Below are 19,700 nucleotides of genomic sequence, written 5' to 3'. Positions count from 1 at the left end.
GAGATCTCCCCCTGCGCGGTATAGCCCGAGCTCAGCTCGGGCTTACCGCCAGGGAGGTTAATATACTTTCATTTACTGTATTTTAACATTTAATACAGAGTTCATAGTATGTATATAGAGTGGGGTATAGTACTTTTTCCATAGAAAAAGGCAGGGCAGGGTGCCATGCGAAATTAACCATGACACTGCCAGGGCAAAATAACATTGAGAAGGGTGCGAAATTGCACGCGAAATCGCGGGTAAAAACGCATGTAACAAACGCATGCGTTTTTACTATTAAATACATTAGCGGCGATTCGCACGGATTCCCGACGCAGGCGAATTCTGCGGGTCCCGCCGTGCAGATTTGGCCCGCCGCCAAATCGCTCCCGCACGCCGCACAGGTGGAAACAGCCCCATCCACTAACATTAACTATGCGAATCCGCATGCAGTGCCCGCATGCGGATTCGCCCTAGTGGAAACGAGCCCTTAGGAAAACAGTTTGGTTCGGTCTCTAGTGGGAATCTAGCCTAACCTGATCATTTTTCTTTTTAAGTGCTTATCCACATGACTAGAAGCTATTAGCTAGCTAGAACTGACCCTATAGCTAAAGTCATCTATCTATACAGCTGATCACTAAACTTTGAAGTACTGCACATTATGGTATTCATGTCTTAACAGAATAGTACTGACACTGTGGGGAAGCCTTTCCAGGAAACCAATTAAATGGTTCATTAAAAGAGGCGCTGTGGTAAAGAAGTCAAGAACAACATATACGGTGCTTGTGGAAATAGACAAGCGGAAGCATTAATAAAAATAGAGGTGGGGAGCCGTACCAAACCATTGAGAGGTTTTGGGAAGTCCTCTTTTGTTTGAAAGTTTATTGCCTAGCAATACATTCCCCAGAGTCAGTCCCTCACACAGATTTGCCACTATGTTACAATGAAGGCACAACCGCAGTCTCCAGAGAGGCTGGCTGCAGCTAGCCATATGGTAGTGCAGCTGTACTCAGTGGCTTGACTTGAAAATTGATAGAGCGCCAGAGCTGTAGCTACTAGGGCAAACTGAGTAGGCAATAGCAGTGTTAGGGAGTCTTGCCCAATGTCTCCTTACTGAATATGTGCTGGCTTACTGAACAGGTAGAGCCAAGATTCAAACTCAGGACTCCTGTGTCAGAGGCAGAGCCCTTAACCATTACACTATCCAGCCAAAACACAATACCATATCAGTTGCCTGGCAGCCTTGCTGATCTATTTGGCTGCAGTAGTGTCTGAATCATACCAGAAACAAGCATAATCTTGTCAGATCGGGTCAGAAACACCTGATCTGCTGCATGCTTGTTCAGGGCATCTTGTATTGCTTAAAAGAAAATAAATATGGCAGCCTCCATATCCCTCTCACTTCAGTTGCCCATTAATATGTGTATTTTCCACAGGAAAACTCTGTTCTGTGAACACTAATACAATACAACACCTGAAAAGTGATTTTTCTCTGAGCTTTAACCCACACCTGTCACGAGACTTCTGAGTATTTTCTGAAAAGCCTACTTTACTGATAGTATTATTGAAACACTCAAATGTAAACCCACATTGTAGAAGATACTAGACCAGGGGTGCCCATTGCATTGAACGTGATCTACTAGTAGACTGCATGGGACTTCAAGGTACATCACAATCACGCATTCATTTGAAGTAGCTCGCAAACTGAAGAAGTGTAGCACCAGTTGCCTGATCTTTCTGACTCACACACCGGAAAGAGGAATGTGGAAAACACCGTCAGTCTTCAGTCAGAAACAACCAATCTAGATGCCAGGGTCTAAGGCTAAAATATTAGAGTCAGAAGATCAGCAGGACAGCCAGGCAATTTGCACAGTTTAAAGGGACGTAAATATGGCAGCCATATTCCTCTCAATGAAGGTGTCCTTTAAGTGTTGATTCATATGATCCCTGGCAGCAAATCAGTTAAAGCAGAACTAGGAGGCTCTATAGAACACAACTGACTATAGCAGGACATGAGTTTCATTGTTTGAGTCTCCCAGTGTCATTGTTTCTCTGTTAGGGCGCCTAATCCCGACAACGCTGAACCATTTCTCACAAGTATTTATGGCTGTGGCTGCAATGAACCAGAACAACCGCCAACTACAATGCCAAGAGATCTCTAGTTGAAAACTTTAGATTTGTGCTATATCCTGTTTGGTAGTAATGATAAATCCAGTTCAATTGTAGCTATATATTTTAAATGTTTTATTAAAAGCAGAGACGTTTCTTTTTTAAATTGGGAAGATTGCAGAAAACCAGGATAGGATACACATGTTAAAATGTCAGCTGTATTAACTTGGCACACTACCACATGTTTGCATTTCTGTCAATGTCCTCATCTATAATATGAGGATCTAATGTGAGAAAATGTGATTTCATCCTCCTGACACATGTGAGACAAACAGACCTTCAGTGACAGCTAAAGTACCTCCCGCCAGTGATTTCATTGTTCTTGGTACCAGTTCAGCCTCATAGTACAATACAGCCAGCCAGCAGCTCTGACATCTGCTATCCTGAGTTGTACTAGAGCTGTATGCCTAAAGGGTGGCCACATAGTCAGATGCCTCCTTGATAATGACATGTGTTGGGACATCTGCTCTTCCTCATATAAATTGCACTGCTGAAACCTACCATAATCTTCTACTTGATTCACCCAATGGGCATAAATAGTGTGTGCAGAGAAGGTTTCACTTCCTTTTCCCCATTCAAGAATACAACACATATAGCATCTCCAGTAGGAATAAAGTAATCCAGGGTTATATAGGTAGAAAAAATAGATTTGTAAAAGTAATACCTTTTAATGGCTAACTGATAAATTTTAGTTATGCAAGCTTTCTGGGATCTAGTCTTCTTCTTCAGGCATATTTCCAGATGTTAGCTAAAGTAAAACACTGTATTCAGGTAAATAGTAAACACATAGAGGACAGTTGTACTAGTTACTATAGATTGATTGGATCATGTACTATGAATGGTTCTGACCAACAACCGTTCTATCGATCATTCCTTCTTTCCAAACAATTCTAAGTCTGACTGATTAGTTATTTTCCCCTCCATTGGTGAACCTTGATAATTTAGGGTCATCATTTTGTTCTAATTAAGAATACACAACTTGAACCCAACACCAGAACTGGGATAAAATTCCATGGTACCCAAAGTTCAGATGTCAAAGTGACAGGCTTAGAGTATAAGGTGGGGGAGGTGTTTAACATTTCTTTTTATCCCAAGTGTAGTAATGACAACACATAACAGCTCGATGGAGGGTAGGGGGAGGTTGGATTTAAAACTTAGGGTTAGGCGATTAGGAAACACTTTACATCAGGAGGAAAGGTTAGGTATTAATAATGGTTTTCATATTACAGGAGAAGTTAGGGTTGGGCAATAGAAAGGCATTAAAATAAAAGCAAGGGGGTTATGTTGGGCAAGAGGTTATCATTAGGAAAGAAAAAGGCATTGTGTAGGAAGAGCTGATGAACACCAAGAGTGCAAAAACCTCAACAAAAGTACCATTGCAAAGTGGATATTCTAATTCTCAGCATCACCTTGCAACCAAATCACCTGGTACTAATTAGATGTACATAGTAACTATATAACAAAAAAAAAACAAAAAAAAAACAGTTGTAACGCATGGCACGGACACACTGCTGCTAGTTGACAGTTAAATTGCCCAGTTAGCGAGCAGCAACTGCTCATTCAACAGCTGGTCTCTTGGAAAACATATCTACAACCAAAGGTTCTTTCCTAGGTGGTGGCTTAGTGCGGCAGTTCTGCTGAGTGCACTGAATTTGGGTGGTGGGAGCTCTGCAGCATTTGTTGAGAATTGGGGGTTTACTAGAGATCCAAAATGCACACAAACACCCACCATCACCTGCCAATGATCTGATCCAGAAGACTTTCTAAAGACAGTGTCTTACTGTATCAAGCCTGGAATTAAGACACGTATAGCCTAAAAATCTGCTAAAGCAATCCATGACCACACATGACCTACACCACCCTCCTCTCTATAAGTACTGGGTGGCAGGTGAAGGGTTGCCTAGCAACTAAATTCCGCTTACCACCCTAGCCTTCCCTCTCTCAACCCTACAGGCAGACTGAAGCGAATCATTCAGTACATTCACTGAGCAGAAAGGAACAGTAAAGCTCACACTCAACAAAATAAATAGTCATTATCTACCAGGGTGGTTCAAAAATACAGTACACAAACGTTTCTGGTGGAGGAAAGAAATAAAAACATAACAACAAGGTCAAATGGTTTAAAGCAGACAGTACAGTGCATTGTCTATCACATACAGCTGAAACTCCCTATTATTATTCTGCAACAGACGTAACAATTGGGCGATATCAACCTTCTGAATTAACAATGATGAGGCCCTCTTCAGAAAAGTAGGTCACTGCTGTGTGCCAACAACTGTTCTAGTCCAGATTCTCTATTTTTCTAAACAAGTAAGCCATAACGCCTTCATATTTACCTAATACGACGTGTCCTAGAAAACAAATATTTACTAATACGCTTATGATTAAAAAAAAAAAAAAAAAAGAAACTTAAATATTGTATTACAAAACATTTTCCATAAAGCCAAGAAAACTGAAAGATCTTAAAATTTAAATGCAATTAAAGCAAACTTTTCTGCAAGGTATTATTCAAAAAATTGTGTCATACCTACCCACACAACTTCATGCGCAAATACAAGTGTAGTCGCATGCATGCCCAACCCCATAGAACAAGTACAGCCCCATGGCAACCCCTTGATACAAACTGTATACAGACTTAAAATGGACCAATCAGAAACATGCAAGGCAGAATTATTAGCATGTCACCGATCATGTCTAGCAGGGCTGTTTTTAGGCATAGGCAGACCAGGTAGATGCCAGCAGTCATAGCTGCTTGAAGGGGCACCAAGGAGCTTTTCTTAGTAGACTGTGCTTTATGCAATTCTTATGTACAACTGCTAGCTCCATTAAGATGTAGATATGTAATAATTTTAAAAACCTAAATGGGCGCTACTGGTTAACATAAAGGTTGCCTTAATACCATAACAACAAATGGCAGGTATGTTTCATGAGCTAATTAACCTGTAATTGTTTTTATTTGCTTTGTATTAATTGTTGCAACTCTTCTGGTTTTCCAGGACAATATTCCAGCCTGTAAAGATCGAGCCTTCACACAAACCGTATACTTTAAAAACAAAAAAGTGGTTACGCACCTCTCTTAACGTTTAAAGGAATGATTTGTTATGAGGGTTGAGTGTGTTTGAGCCGGTGAGGTGTATGCATATAGAGTATATCGTTTTTAGATTTGTTGTGAGAAACAATATTTTAGTATCTAACCTATCAATTCACCATTGTTGTCTGCAAACCAACTAATGTAGGCGACATACTTCCTATGATTAAGTTAAAGGGAAGGTTCAAGCAAAAAAAAAAAATGAGTTTCACTTACCTGGGGCTTCTACCAGCCCCATGTAGCCATCCTGTGCCCTCGTAGTCACTCACTGCTGCTCCAGTCCCCCGCTGGCAGCTTTCTGACCTCGGAGGTCAGGGCCACATTGCATACATTTTTACGCATTCCAGCTAGTGCAGGAACAAAAATTTACGCGTTTCACCACTAACGCGTAAAAATGTATGTGTTAATGATCCTGCACTAGCGGGAATGTGTAAAAATGTACGCAATTTGGCCCTGACCTCCGAGGTCAGAAAGCTGCCAGCGGGGGACTGGAGCAGCAGTGAGTGACTACGAGGGCACAGGATGGCTGCATGGGGCTGGTAGAAGCCCCAGGTAAGTGAATCTCATTTTTTTTTTTTTGCTTGGACCTTCCCTTTAAGGAGTAGGAGTAGAAGGGCAGGCAAAAGCTGCCTTGCCTTGGGGCCAAAGTGCCCAGAAACGGCCCTGATGTCTAGTTACTTTATGTAAAGACCAAACTGACTGCCTGCATGAGAGCTGTAGTCTGGGCTTCAAAGTTACAGGCAGGTGGTGGGGAGGGAAGCAGACTGGACATCAACATACTATGGAAAATGACTGTAGTCTGAGGTAAGACAGCTAAGTCAGTGTTTTGCTCTTTGCAGTTGATCTGCCCTCAATACGTACACTTGTAGGGCTTTTTAACTTTGTAGGTGTGGAGAAACAATAAGGATGCTCAGATACAGCCTTTGGTAATTAAAAAGCATACGGGTACCCTTTAAAGAGGAACCATAACGACACATGGTAAAATGCAGTAAATTATTCAGGATACCCAATGAAGTTAAGAATTCTGATTTCAGCATATAGCTATAGATTGGTGTATATTGGCATGTAGCCCGACCCTCCCACTAAGCCTTAGCCTAGGCTGTTTATTATGTGGAATTCAGCCCCCCTTTCCCATACTCAGAACATTCTAGGAGACCAGAGACCTTTTCTGCTGGCTCTAGAACACTCAGAAAACTAACATTCTGCAGAGATCACTTGCTAGTACTAAAGATGTTGCCACTTGTGATACGCGTACGTTAAAAAAGGGCGCCCGGAAAAAAGGGCGCAGGGTTTTAAACGATAAGCATGAATAACGTTTAAAAAAAATTGTGCTATATTTCGTTTAAAAATAATGTTTTATAAAGTTATAAATCATTAAATAATGTGTATGAAATCTGCAATTGTAAAAACGTTAATCTTCCCCGTTTAAAAAGTGAAATGTATAATAACGTTTTATAAAAGATTTATAAGAATGTTACTAAAACTATACTTAACCCTACTCTCACACAGAACCCTCCCGGTACCTACCCCTAACCCCTAGACCCCCCTGGTGGTGCCTAAACCTAAGACCCCCCCGGTGGTGCCTTAACCTAAGACCCCCCTGTTGGTGCCTAAACCTAAGACCCCCCTGTTGGTGCCTAAACCTAAGACCCCCCTGGTGGTGCCTAAACCTAAGACCCCCCTGGTGGTGCCTAAACCTAAGACCCCCCTGGTGGTGCCTAAACCTAAGACCCCCCTGTGATAAGCATTAATAACATTTTAAAAAAAATATTGTGCTGTTTTTCATTTAAAAATAATGTTTAAAAAATGATAAATCATTAAATAATGTGTAATCATGAGAAGCAGTTATAAAACATTAAAAGTCTCCGTGCGCCGCTTGTAAAACGTTATTTTACTCCCTTTTTTCCTGTTGGGCGCCCATTAAACGATATTTATTATAGGAGTGAATGGCAGCGCCCTTTTTGTCCACCTGCCTCATGCGCCCAAATTTCCTGCTTCCTTGTGATACATTTCAGAAAGTTAGAGAGAGGAAAGATTTTACAGTGGGCAAAGACTGACAAAACAATTTGCTGTAGCCTTCGTACACGAATTTGACTTTGAAAATGAATGAAGAACTAAACAGCAGGGCAAAACCCAGGATAATCTCCTCTATGATCCAAAAGCCTCGCCGCAATCTGCTAGCATATTCCCTGATATTCTCATCACTTATTTCCAAGTATTCCATTAATGATACCTCTACTTTAGTCACCAGTTTACATTCTGGCCTTCAAGGCTTCTCATTTGCCTCTCCTCTCCAATTCACTCATGTAAATTAGTGCTGAGACTCTTCAAAGTACATTCTTCATGTAAGCATATAATATGCCTAATCATTCTTTTTTCAGCCACTGATGCACTACACTACAGTTTACTTTTCCACAGCCTGAGAAGTCACACAGGGCCTGATTCACTTAACATTAATCAGGCAGTAATAACCAGAACATGAAATTATTGCATCTAACTGAAGCATATAATCAGGCTTGCTTCATTATGGTATCATGAGCATTTGCTCACATTCGAGCCAGTGCTTTATACACCACACATTATGTGCTGTGGCCACTGGCCAGCTGAATGTTCCTGTTCCTCTACTGCAGTAAAAAAACAGTATGCCCCCACCCCATAAAGAGTTCTGTACCCATAAGTAGATAAGGATGGCATACTCCCACCCCTCAATGTCCATCAGTGATGGGCACTGGGGCTCTTCACATAAATCACTGTGCCTATTGGTGTCGGATAATGGGAGTGAGGGTTTATGATGCTCTCTAGTCACCCTGAAATTTGAGAAATCAGATAAGTTTCCCCGCTTTAGCTGATGTGTATAAGGGCCTCCTGACACCATACACATTGGTCTAATCTAGTGTCTAAAAGTTTTAAGTCAAGAACAAGGTCCAATCTTTGTGCTCTTCTGTTAAACAGGCTGCTGGATCCTGTTGTAGACTCATCTAGATTATGTGGCAGAAAGACATGGCCAAGTGTGGAAATAAAGGAGGCGGCTGTTCGTATTGGTGGGTTGTTCGTAAGTCAGATGTTCGTAAGTCGGGGACTACCTGTACACCATTTTTGTTGTTTAGTAAAGTAGAAGCTTGTGGTTTTAAAATTATGGGGAAAGGACCTGATACTGTCCAGCTGAAGGAGTTAACAGAAAGCTCTGTGAGTGAGGTTTCTGCATTGCTAGCGCGGAAATATACGGATTGGCACTGCAGCCAATCCCCCATTGCCGGCAACATCGCGATCGCGGGCATCTGCCCACACGATTGCCTGCACAGCCCCCCAAACTGCAGGGACGTGACTAGCGCGTCCCTGCGGCTGTAGTAGCTGCCGCTGCGGACGTGAAGCTCACGTCTGCGTGGCCTAAATGGTTAAAGTGAACCTAAGCCGAGAAGGATATGGATCTTTTCTTTTAAAATAATACCAGTTGCCTGACTCTCCTGCTGATCCTGTGTCTCTAATACTTTTAACCACAGCCCCTGAACAAGCATGCAGATCAGGTGCTTTGACTGAAGTCAGACTGGATTAGATGCATGCTTGTTTCAGGTGTGTGATTCAGCCACTTCTACAGCCAAAGAGTTCAGCAGGACTGCCAGGCAACTAGTATTGTTTAAAAGGAGACATTCATATCCCTCTCAGTTTAGGTTCCCTTTAAACTACTGTGAACAGAGGATCAGCAAGACAACCAGGCTGGTAATGTTTAATAATACTGTAGGTAATAGGCAACCTCCATATTTCTTCCACTAAAGGATCACTGAAGTAATCATTCAAAGGGGATAGCATCCTGATCAGAAAGCCAAGATTCCAATGAGAACACTGACAGAGAGTAGTAAGCAATGCACCACAATGTCAGTAGTAGAAGTATGCAAGCACTCTCCAATCCTATAACAGAAAGGTTTTCCTTCACATCCAACAGCTGCCAGAGGCTACCACAGCCACTGTGTAGTATAGTGTACACTAAGTATAGTGTAAAATAAGATTAGTGCTGAGAAATGTATACAATGCACTCCAGTGCTTTCCATAACAATACAGACAATGGCACATACCACATGTGGACACTGGTACAAAACACAGAATTGGTCATTACAGCGACAATGTGAATAAAAAGTATAACAGATTGCAAAATACAAAATGAATAACAATTTACAAGACACAAAATTTAGAGAGCCCCACACTTGCAAGCTTACAATCTTAAAAAAAGGGGGGGGGGGGACGACAAGAGATGGGGTAATATGCAGTATTTATACAGGCAATGTGCTTTTAGGTTATCTAGTGAAGAATACAACTTTTTTTTACTGTTACCTCCAGCTGCAACATCCCAACAATCACTATATCGAGCAATGTTGTTTATGGAGGAAACCCCTAAAAAAATTATAATAAGAATCATGCACTGCACAGTTCAAGATTACATTGCCTATGTCCAGGTGCCTGATCTAGTATTCTGCAGTCATTTCAAGGACAAAGATTTTGTGTGCTTTTCTTATCTTTGCTTGGCCATAGCTTTTTTTTAACAAATAGAAAGTAATTGATTTAAACAGATGCCTGGTGCAGTATCTTGGTTCACATACATTTCTATATGCCAGTCCAAATTTTAAACGTGTACTAGAATTTAAGAATTCCCTAAATACATAGCTACATTTAGTGTTGATGTTCAAATTCAGAAAATGTTTCCCAATTTACCTGGACACCACACTTCAATATGGAGTTACGTGAAAACGTGAACTCTGCCTGGCCCTGTCCGCAGGCTCAGTGCTGAATGGTGCTGAAGTCTGGTGTTTGGGTAAATTCAGAAGTTTCAAATCCAACCTTTCTCACTCAGGTCACAACAAAAATGTTAGTACATGCTCTTCTAACATCTCATCTGGACTATTGTAACACACTACTTTGTAGGCTACCAACTAACAGATTGGCACCGCTCCTATCTGTACTGAACTCGGCTGCTCGTCTCATTCATCTTTCTTCTTGGTCTTCCTCTGCTGCTCCTCTCTATCAAGCTCTTCATTGGCAACCAATTAACCAGAGGATCCAGTTCCAACTCTTTAAGTCTAATGGTGTGTACACACTTGAAAGATAAATGAAAGATCTTAGACCAATTTTACCCCCTTCCATGTAGTATGAGAGCCATACTCTACACAGTCTATTCTATGGAGCTGAACTCCCCATCAGATAAAAATCTTTGCAGGATGATGTGCACAAAGATTCTGTACACATGCAACAGATCAGTATCTGCAAAAGATATGTTCCTGCAAAATGCATTCATTGGCCCTGATTCACAAAGCGGTGATAACTCAGTTATCACGCCTAAAAGACTTTAGGCGTGATAAGCCGTGCAAAGCTGAGTTATCACCGATTTGTGCTGCTCTTCGCGCGAAGCTCCCGCGCGCAAAGTTTTGCGCGCGTAGCGCACCGCGCTGCGCGCGCAAAGTCCCATAGGGCTCAATGGACACTGCGCGCGAAGCACGGTACACTGCGTGCGCAGCGCGGTGCGCTACGCGCGCAAAACTTTGCGCGCGGGAGATCGCGCGAGTTTCTTCTTATCACGCCTAAACTGAGTTTAGGCGTGATAAAGGGCTTTTCACAGGCGTGCAAACACTTTGCACCGCTTTGTGAATCAAGCCCATAGTCTATGATATCAGCAAATCCTCATACACACCTTGTTTAACAGACATTCATCTGCAGATCATATCCACCAGGATGGATTTTCAGATCTGCAGATGATTGTCAGATATGCAGATGAAGTCTGTTAAACAAGGTGTGTATGAGGATCTGCAGATATCATAGACTATGAATGCATTTTGCAGGAACGGATCTTTTACAGGAACAGATCTTTTGAATGTGTACAGCATCTTTGTGCACATCATCTTGCAAAGATTCTTATCTGATGGAGAGTTCAGCTCCATAGAATAGACTGTGTAGAGTATGGCTCTCATACTACATGGAAGGGGGTAAAATTGGTCTGAGATCTTCCATTAATCTTTCAAGTGTGTATGTAGCATAACTTACAAAGCTCTCCGCAACCTCTCCTGTGTACATCTCCTCATTAGTTTCCAGATACCAACCCAATCGCAATCTCAGATCTGCACACGTCCCTTTGTCCGCCTCAAAAATCACCTCCTTACATTCATGTATGCAAGACTCTTCATGTGCTTCACCCCTCCTCTGGGATGCCCTTTCCCAACACATTCATCGCTCACTAACCTTTGAAATCTTTAAAATGCTCACCTTTTTCGACAAGTATACAATCTAATTTAGCCCATTTCCCCTGGAAAGATTTCTTACATCTGTATGGTTTTATAGCAGTTACTGTACGAATTGGGGAGTTTTCTCCACATTATGTAATGTCAGCGGTGACTGGAAGTGAGGAAATAAATACAAGGATAGCCAGAATATAAAATCATATAGGTAAAGGCTACGCCCTTTTTCAGATTCAGTGTTATAGGTTTCCCCATCGAAGGGATATCATTCACGACCTGAGGCCTCAGTTATGACATGATGGGGGAAGGGACGGGGAATAACATCCTAATAGAAGCTCTCACTTTCCCAGCTCTAATGAAACGTGTAAAAAGCTTTGCCTGGAGATAGAGGTGTTGAATACACAACTTACACAGAAAGTAAAAATGCAGGGAGGACATAGGAATATTTGAAGTAGTAAAACTAGACTTACTTCTCATAAACGAGCTCTTCATCAGTGCAGAAATAGTGCGTATTTATGGTACTTTTTGGTTTGTTCCTCAAGGTTGCAAAATACAAGCGATCTACAAGATAAAAAGAGCAGTTCACAAAGTTAGAATCATCTTTTGAACCTATATGGGCAGCAACAAACTGCAATGAAATTGCCACCCATGCCCTCTATCACTCAATTACACTTGTGATGTTTCTATACACCCTTTACAGTCAGGGCCAGATTTACCATAAGGCACTGTAGGCACGTGCCTACAGGCATCTGATGATGGAAAGGTGGCTCACTCCCCTCCCAGAGTACATACCGCCCTCCTGCCCTATGCAGAGTCCTAAGCAGAGTGTAAATGAGAGGTTATTCACCCAGCTCTCAGAATTCCGCTAACCAGATGTCCTTTCAATCAGTGGCACCACTAGCTACTTTATACTGAAGCTATCTCTGGCTACCTCATGCTAAGGGACACCTGTAGCTATCTATGACAGGCAAGGGAAGTAAGGGAGAACTGACAGCTTGGCCAGCCAACACACTTGTGCTGGCCAAGGAGGTCCATGGAGGACGATGCCTAAGGTGCCCGGACATCTATGCCTATAGGCTCCTGTGATGAAAATCCAGACTTGGTTACAGCTATTTTAAGAGGGTCCCCCATAAAAAAGCCAGTAGGTGACTTGGTTCACCATAATCTACATACAGTGGGTTGCAAAAGTATTCGGCCCCCTTGCAGTTTTTCACATTTTGTCACATTACTGCCACAAATATGCATCAGTTTTAATGGAATTCCAAGACCAATATAAAGTGGTGTACATGTGAGAAGTGGATCGAAAATCATACATCATTCCAAACATTTTTTACAAATAAATAACTGCAAAGTGGAGTGTGCGTAATTATTCGGCCCCCTGAGTCAATACTTTGTAGAACCACCTTTTGCTGCAATTACAGCTGCCAGTCTTTTAGGGTATGTCTCTACCAGCTTTGCACATCTAGAGACTGAAATCCTTGCCCATTCTTCTTTGCAAAACAGCTCCAGCTCAGATTAGATGGACAGCGTTTGTGAACAGCAGTTTTCAGATCTTGCCACAGATTCTCGATTGGATTTAGATCTGGACTTTGACTGAGCCATTCTAACACATAGATATGTTTTGTTTTAAACCATTCCATTGTTGCCCTGGCATTATGTTTAGGGTCGTTGTCCTGCTGAAAGGTGAACCTCCGCCCCAGTCTCAAGTCTTTTGCAGTCTCCAAGAGGTTTTCTTCCAAGTTTGCCCTGTATTTGGCTCCATCCATCTTCCCATCAACTCTGACTAGCTTCCCTGTCCCTGCTGAAGAGATGCACCCCCCCCCCCTCGAGCGTGATGCTGCCACCACCATATTTGACAGTGGGGATGGTGTGTTCAGAGTGATGTGCAGTGTTAGTTTTCTGCCACACATAGCGTTTTGCATTTTGGCCAAAAAGTTCAATTTTGGTCTCATCTGACCAGAGCACCTTCTTCCACATGGTTGCTGTGTCCCCCACATGGCTTGTGGCAAACTGCAAACGACACTTCTTACGCTTTTTGTTAACAATGCCTTTCTTCTTGCCACTCTTCCATAAAGGCCAACTTTGTACAGTGCATAACTAATAGTTGTCCTATGGACAGAGTCTCCCACCTGAGCTGTAGATCTCTGCAGCTCATCCAGAGTCACCATGGGCCTCTTGACTGCATTTCTGATCAGCGCTATCCTTGTTCGGCCTGTGAGTTTAGGTGGATGGCCTTGTCTTGGTAGGTTTACAGTTGTGCCATACTCCTTCCATTTCTGAATGATCGGTTGAACAGTGCTCCTTAGGGTGTTCAAGGCTTTGGAAATCTTTTTGTAGCCTAAGCCTGCTTTAAAATTTCTCAATAACTTGATCCCTGACCTGTCTTGGACCTGTCTTGTGTGTTATTTGGACTTCACGGTGTTGTTGCTCCCAATATTCTCTTAGACAACCTCTGAGGCCCTCACAGAGCAGCTGTATTTGTACTGACATTAGATTACACACAGTGCACTCTATTTAGTCATTAGCACTCATCAGGCAATGTCTATAGGCAAGTGACTGCACTTAGATCAAAGGGGGCCGAATAATTATGCACACACCACTTTGCAGTTATTTATTTGTAAAAAAATGTTTGGAATCATGTATGATTTTCGTTCCACTTCTCATGTGTACACCACTTTGTGTTGGTCTTTCATGTGGAATGCCAATACAATTGATTCATGTTTGTGGCAGTAATACGACAAAATGTGGAAAACTTCAAGGGGGCCGAATACTTTTGCAACCCACTGTACTACCACATCATCTGCAAAACCCTTTTCCACAATTTTTTCCTATGTGATCTCACCCATAGGTTATTCTCTTGGCTTAGCAATTCCCTGCAACCTCAGTATAATCAAAGCCTCATACAGGCACTAGATATTTGGCATCTGAAACAATCTTCTGTGATTATATCAGCAATCTGTGACAACCCATGGATCGTGCCTGAGCTGCAGCTACTGTTCTATGAAGAGAACGGGAAGAGGAGGCATGGAGGAGAAGCAGTAGGCTCCCCAAAGTGCTCACTGACAAAGCACAATCACCTAGAAAACTCTGGCACTGTTGCATGTTTGAAGCCAGCATTGTGTGGCAGGCTCGGAAGACTGGAGATTTCCATACAAGTAGACAAACATTTGTGTTGTCCACCAAATGGTTAATGACTGTACGCACCTCTAGTTGTCAACAGGGATTTGTAATGTAAAAGGCTGCCCTTCTCACATAAATAAAGTCAGAATTTCCAAACTTGGCACAATTGGTCACTTGGTGACCGAGATGAAAAATTTAGGGAAATTTGAGCAAGTCATTTTCAATGGGAAAATGTAAACTGCACCCATTCTTATGGTGTGTACACACTTGAAAGATTAATGAAAGATCTTAGACCAATTTTACCACCTTCCATGTAGTATGACAGCATACTCTACACAGTCTATTTTATTGAGCTGAGCTCCCCAACAGATAAAAATCTTTGCAAGATGCTGCACACAAAGATGCTGTACACATTCAAAAGATCAGTATCTGCAAAAGATCTGTTCCTGCAAAAGATCCAAAAGATCTTTGTGCACATCTGATGGGGAATTCAGCTCAATAGAATGGACTGTGTAGAGTACGCTCACAGGCCCAGTGCACACCGAACAGTTTTGGATGCGATCTGCCGGCCACATCTGCCTGTAAATCCGCTTGGCTAATGTATTTCAATGGAATGGTACACACCGGCGGTTTGAGGTTTGTAGCAAACTTGTCTCCTGCTGCACGTTTGCGGTTTTCAGAAGAGTTTCTGCCTCAATGTAAAGTATAGGAAAAATGCAAACCGCTCTGAAAAACGCTACATCAGAGCGGTTTGCCAGGCGTTTGTTACAGAAGCTGTTCAGTAACAGCTTTTACTGTAACAAGATGTGTAATCTGCTACACAAAAACGCACCCAAAACCGCTAGGTATGTTTAGAAAACGATTCTAAACATGCCTAGATTCACTCTGAAATCCGCTCCAAAAACCGCTAGTGTTTTGTGGATCTGCTAGCGATCTTGGTGTGGGCCTCATACTACATGGAAGGTGGTAAAAATGGTCTAAGATCTTTCATTAATCTTTCAAGTGTGTAAACGCCATTACACTGTTAATCACAGGGTTTTCAAAATTAGCACACTTGATCACTGGGTGATCAGGGAAGTGGGTGGAGCATACAACAGCCAATCAAAATTCACCTATTGATTTTCAAGAGGAATATTTAAACTGTTGCCATTCTTACACTGTGCATGGCAGAGGCCTCAAATCTGGTACAGTCGGTCATTGGGGAGACTGGGTTTTAAATTCACCAAAGGGGCGGAGCCACAAACCGCCAATCAGATTTCTTTTCTGGATAAATGGCTTCCATTCACACATTTTTGATGCTAGGAACCCAAAAGCTCACAACTTTGCTCATTGACCGACTGTGTGACAAGGTTACAAAAGGTGGGTGGAACCAAACACATTTCACTGGGAAAATGTAAGCTGCAGCCATTCATACATTTTTATTGGCAGGGTTCTCAAACTTTGCACAGTTGGTCATTGGGTGGGTGGGATCAATATTCAGGACAGTGGGTGGAGCCTACAAAAGCCAATCAAAATTCACCTAATGATTTTCAAAGGGAATATTTGAATTTTTGCCATTCTTACACTGTTAATAATAGAAGCCTCAAACCTGGTACAGTCAGTCATTGGGTGAATCGGGCTCAAATTCAAAAAAGGGTACAGAGCCACAAACATCCAATCAGATTTGTGTAATTTCTATGGGAAAATTTACACTATTGATGCAGGGGAATACGAAAGCTCACAAACTTGGTCATTGAATGTGTGTTAAGGATAGAAAAAGTGGGTGGAGCCAACAGCCAAATACATACCCGGGCCACGCCAGGCCTTCCGCTAGTTCCATTATAAACAAGGACAATTGCCTTCCAGTCATGCTGAGCTTTAGACTAGAATTGTTTTTAAGCCACACACCTGCAACAAGCATGTGGCCAGTGGAGTCAGACCAGAGTCAAAGCATCTGATCTGTATGCTATTTCTCGGCGGTTTATTAATAAGAATGAAAATGGCAGCCTCCATACTTCTCTCACTTCAGGTTCCATTTAAGTGAGGCAAGTATATTTTTCAATGAAAACATTGTTTTCCCTACCTTTGTAGTAATTTTTTTTTATTATTACTATTGTGTAATTATACATCACTGACAACTTCTGCTGTACTTAACAGTGTATATAGACGATGTCACCAACTGCCCATTAGAGAACATCAAAATGTAATCCCTACCATAGCCATAGTCCAATATCCTTATCATAGCCAATTTTCAAGGTCTGCTGTTAGAGACCAAATGTTTGCAGCACCAGCCTGAGACATACCAGACCATTGTTAGGATTGCTGAAGAGTCAATGAATTTGGGTTTGTCTCTTTGCAGTCACCTGCAGCCGTCACAGCAAGAACAAACCCTTAGAGCTCTTTCACGCCGAAAATCATTAATAGCAATCACAGTTGCTAATCGCTAAGGATAACAGAGTTGACACAAAATATAAAAAAATGGGGGAGCAGACATGTATGTGAAGCAGTCCTCATGCCCACCGCTCCCCCGTTCTCCGGCACCCCCTCCACTCTCACCTAAAAGCCCCCCTCAGCCTCTTCCAGGTCGGGGTGTAGTGCGCAGGCGCGCAACCTTGATTGCGCCCCCACGACCGGGAGCGCTCTGCACATGTGCATGACGTGGGCATGAGGACTGCTTCACATACATTCCTGCTCCCCGCCTCCATTTTTAAAATTTGTGTCAGCTCCGGTATCCTTTAACCGCCTTAAGGACCAGAGATCGCTGGTACAAGAAACGGAGGAACACAGACGAATCACCGGACATATCCGCCACAATCGCCGTCACACCGCAGGATCCTGGGCCACCCACTCTGTCGTCTCTATGACGACAGCAGAGTTCACGATTTTATTGGCTCCTGACCCTGCCTTTCAATGTAAGCCAATAGGAGTTGCTTACATTGAAAGACAGGGCCAGGAGCCAATGAAATCGGCTCCTGACCCACTCACAGGGCTCTGCTCTCATAGAGACAGGCAGAGCAAGTGAGCTGCGGCAAGAGATGTGGGAATTCAGCGGCGAGATCGGTGGGAGCAACGAAAATGGCGGATGCGTGCAGTGGGGGCTGATTGAAATCTACTCCCTGCCAGCCAGGTAACCACCAAAACAGGGCGTATATTGAAATCACCTCAGTCCTTAAGTAGTTAACAGCAATTTTCACAGCAATTTTGATTTTCTATATTAAAACACAATTGTGATCGCTAAAAAACATAGTACATGCAAGGTTTTTGTTATTTTTATAACAACAATTCTCTGGTGTGAAACAGCCCATAGGTTTTCATTGTCTAAGTGGCAGAAAGTGCTTAAAGTAAACGGAGTACCTAAGTGCTCCTAAGTGCAGCAAAGTTCTTAAGTGAACTGTTGAAGTACCTGCAGTTCTACAGTACAGGTACAGGAAATATGGAGACCTGCATGTAGACAAGGGGGGTCGTTTTAGAGGTTTTCCAAATTAAATAAAAAAAAATTCCCTTTTAAAAAAAAAATTTCTGACACGATTGCCTAAAGCGTGATAACTGTTATCACAGCTGTTACCATGCGATCTGCCACGCATGGCGCTTTGCACGCGTAAAGCATTACTCCACATGATAAGCGAAGGTTTGCGCGCAATCACGCACGTGAAACAAGCAAACCTTCATTTATCATGCGGAGTAATGCTTGCGCGCGCAAACCATAACGCGCGGCAGATCACGTGATAACTGCTGTGATAGCAGTTATCACGCTTTAGGGAATCAAGCCCTTGGTGTGAAACGGCCCATAATTATTATTATTATTTATTTATAAAGCGCCAACATATTCCGTGGCGCCGTACAATGTAAGAACACAAACAAGAGATATATAATGATACAGACAATGATCTACATCAGATATGAACACTGATACAAGATACAGCACTGCTGATTACAATTTGATTTAACATGAAGACTAAAATGTATAAATGTCTAACAGTGTGCAAGCAATTAAATTAATAACATTCCATGACACAAAAGGGTGTGAGCCCTTCCCTTGCGAGCTTACAATCTAAAGGAATGGGGTGGAAACAAGAGGTGGGGAAGTATATAGTATATGTACAGGCAGTGCGTAATTAGGTTATTTAGTGGGTGCATGGCCTAAGCTAGAGAATATGCTTGTCGGAAAAGGTGGGTTTTGAGGGAGCGATTAAAGATTTCAAAAGGTGGGAGAATGGCGGATGTGTTGTGAAAGGGCATTCCAGAGGAGGGGTGAGGCACGTGAGAAGTCTTGTACATGTGAATGTGAGGAGGTAATTGTAGAAGAGGATAGAAGAAGCTTGTGTGCAGATCTTAGATTGCGGTTGGGTTGGTATCTGGAGACTAGTGAGGAGATGTACAGGGGAGAGAGATTGTGGAGAGCTTTGTAGGTTAGGGTTAAGAGTTTGAACTGAATCCTCTCATTAACTGGTAGCCAGTGAAGAGCTTGACAGAGAGGGTCAGCAGAGGAAAAGCGAGACAGGGGCGTAGCTAGGGGTGGGCGGGGTAGGACAAGTGCCCCCGGGCGCTGGGTCCCTAGGGGCGCCCAGCTGTGACCTGTGTTTTTTTTTTTATTTATTTACCTGGTTACTACCACTGGGGACACCTATAGACCTGGTTACCTATACTGGGGGCACCTATTTTGGGGAAACTGCTTCCAGATTAACTGTATTTTTGGGGAACCGCTGCTGCCAGATTAAGTGTATTTTGGGGAACAGCTGCCAGATTATATGTATGTTGGGGGAACCACTGCTGCCAGATTGTGTCTATTTTGGGGCAACCATTGTCAAATATCTGTATTTTGGAGGAACCTCTGCCAAATTACATGTATTTTTGGTGAAATGCTGTCAGATTACATGTATTTTGGGGGGAAACACTATGGCAGAGCTCAAACTTCCCTGCCAGACCTTTTACACCACTGCTAAGGTCATGTATATTTGGCCCCACCCATTACCATGCCGACGCCCCTTTTTTGACCTTACAGGGCGCATTAATAGTCTTTGTCCCCGGGCGCTGGAAACCCTAGCTACGCCTCTGAAGCGAGAGGAGAGATGAATGAGTCGAGCAGCAGAGTTCAGTACAGAATTGAGCGGAACTAGTCGGTTAGTTGGAAGTCCACCAAGCAATAT

General features: G+C 42.7%; 1 protein-coding gene across 2 annotated transcripts in view; it reads right to left on the bottom strand.

The window, feature by feature from the left end:
- CDC14A (cell division cycle 14A) overlaps positions 1–19,700 on the bottom strand; it is a 208,153-nt gene that overhangs the window by 174,839 nt on the left and 13,614 nt on the right. For both annotated transcript variants that reach the window (XM_068239995.1, XM_068239994.1), the window contains exon 2: positions 11,925–12,015. In XM_068239995.1, coding sequence (XP_068096096.1) covers positions 11,925–12,015 — 91 coding nt within the window. The remainder of the gene's footprint in view (positions 1–11,924; positions 12,016–19,700) is intronic.

This window comes from Hyperolius riggenbachi, chromosome 6, assembly GCF_040937935.1.
Source record: "Hyperolius riggenbachi isolate aHypRig1 chromosome 6, aHypRig1.pri, whole genome shotgun sequence".
NCBI classification, from domain to species: domain Eukaryota; kingdom Metazoa; phylum Chordata; class Amphibia; order Anura; family Hyperoliidae; genus Hyperolius; species Hyperolius riggenbachi.
Note: the sequence above shows the minus strand (reverse complement) of the source record. Positions and strands in the feature narration are given on the sequence as shown.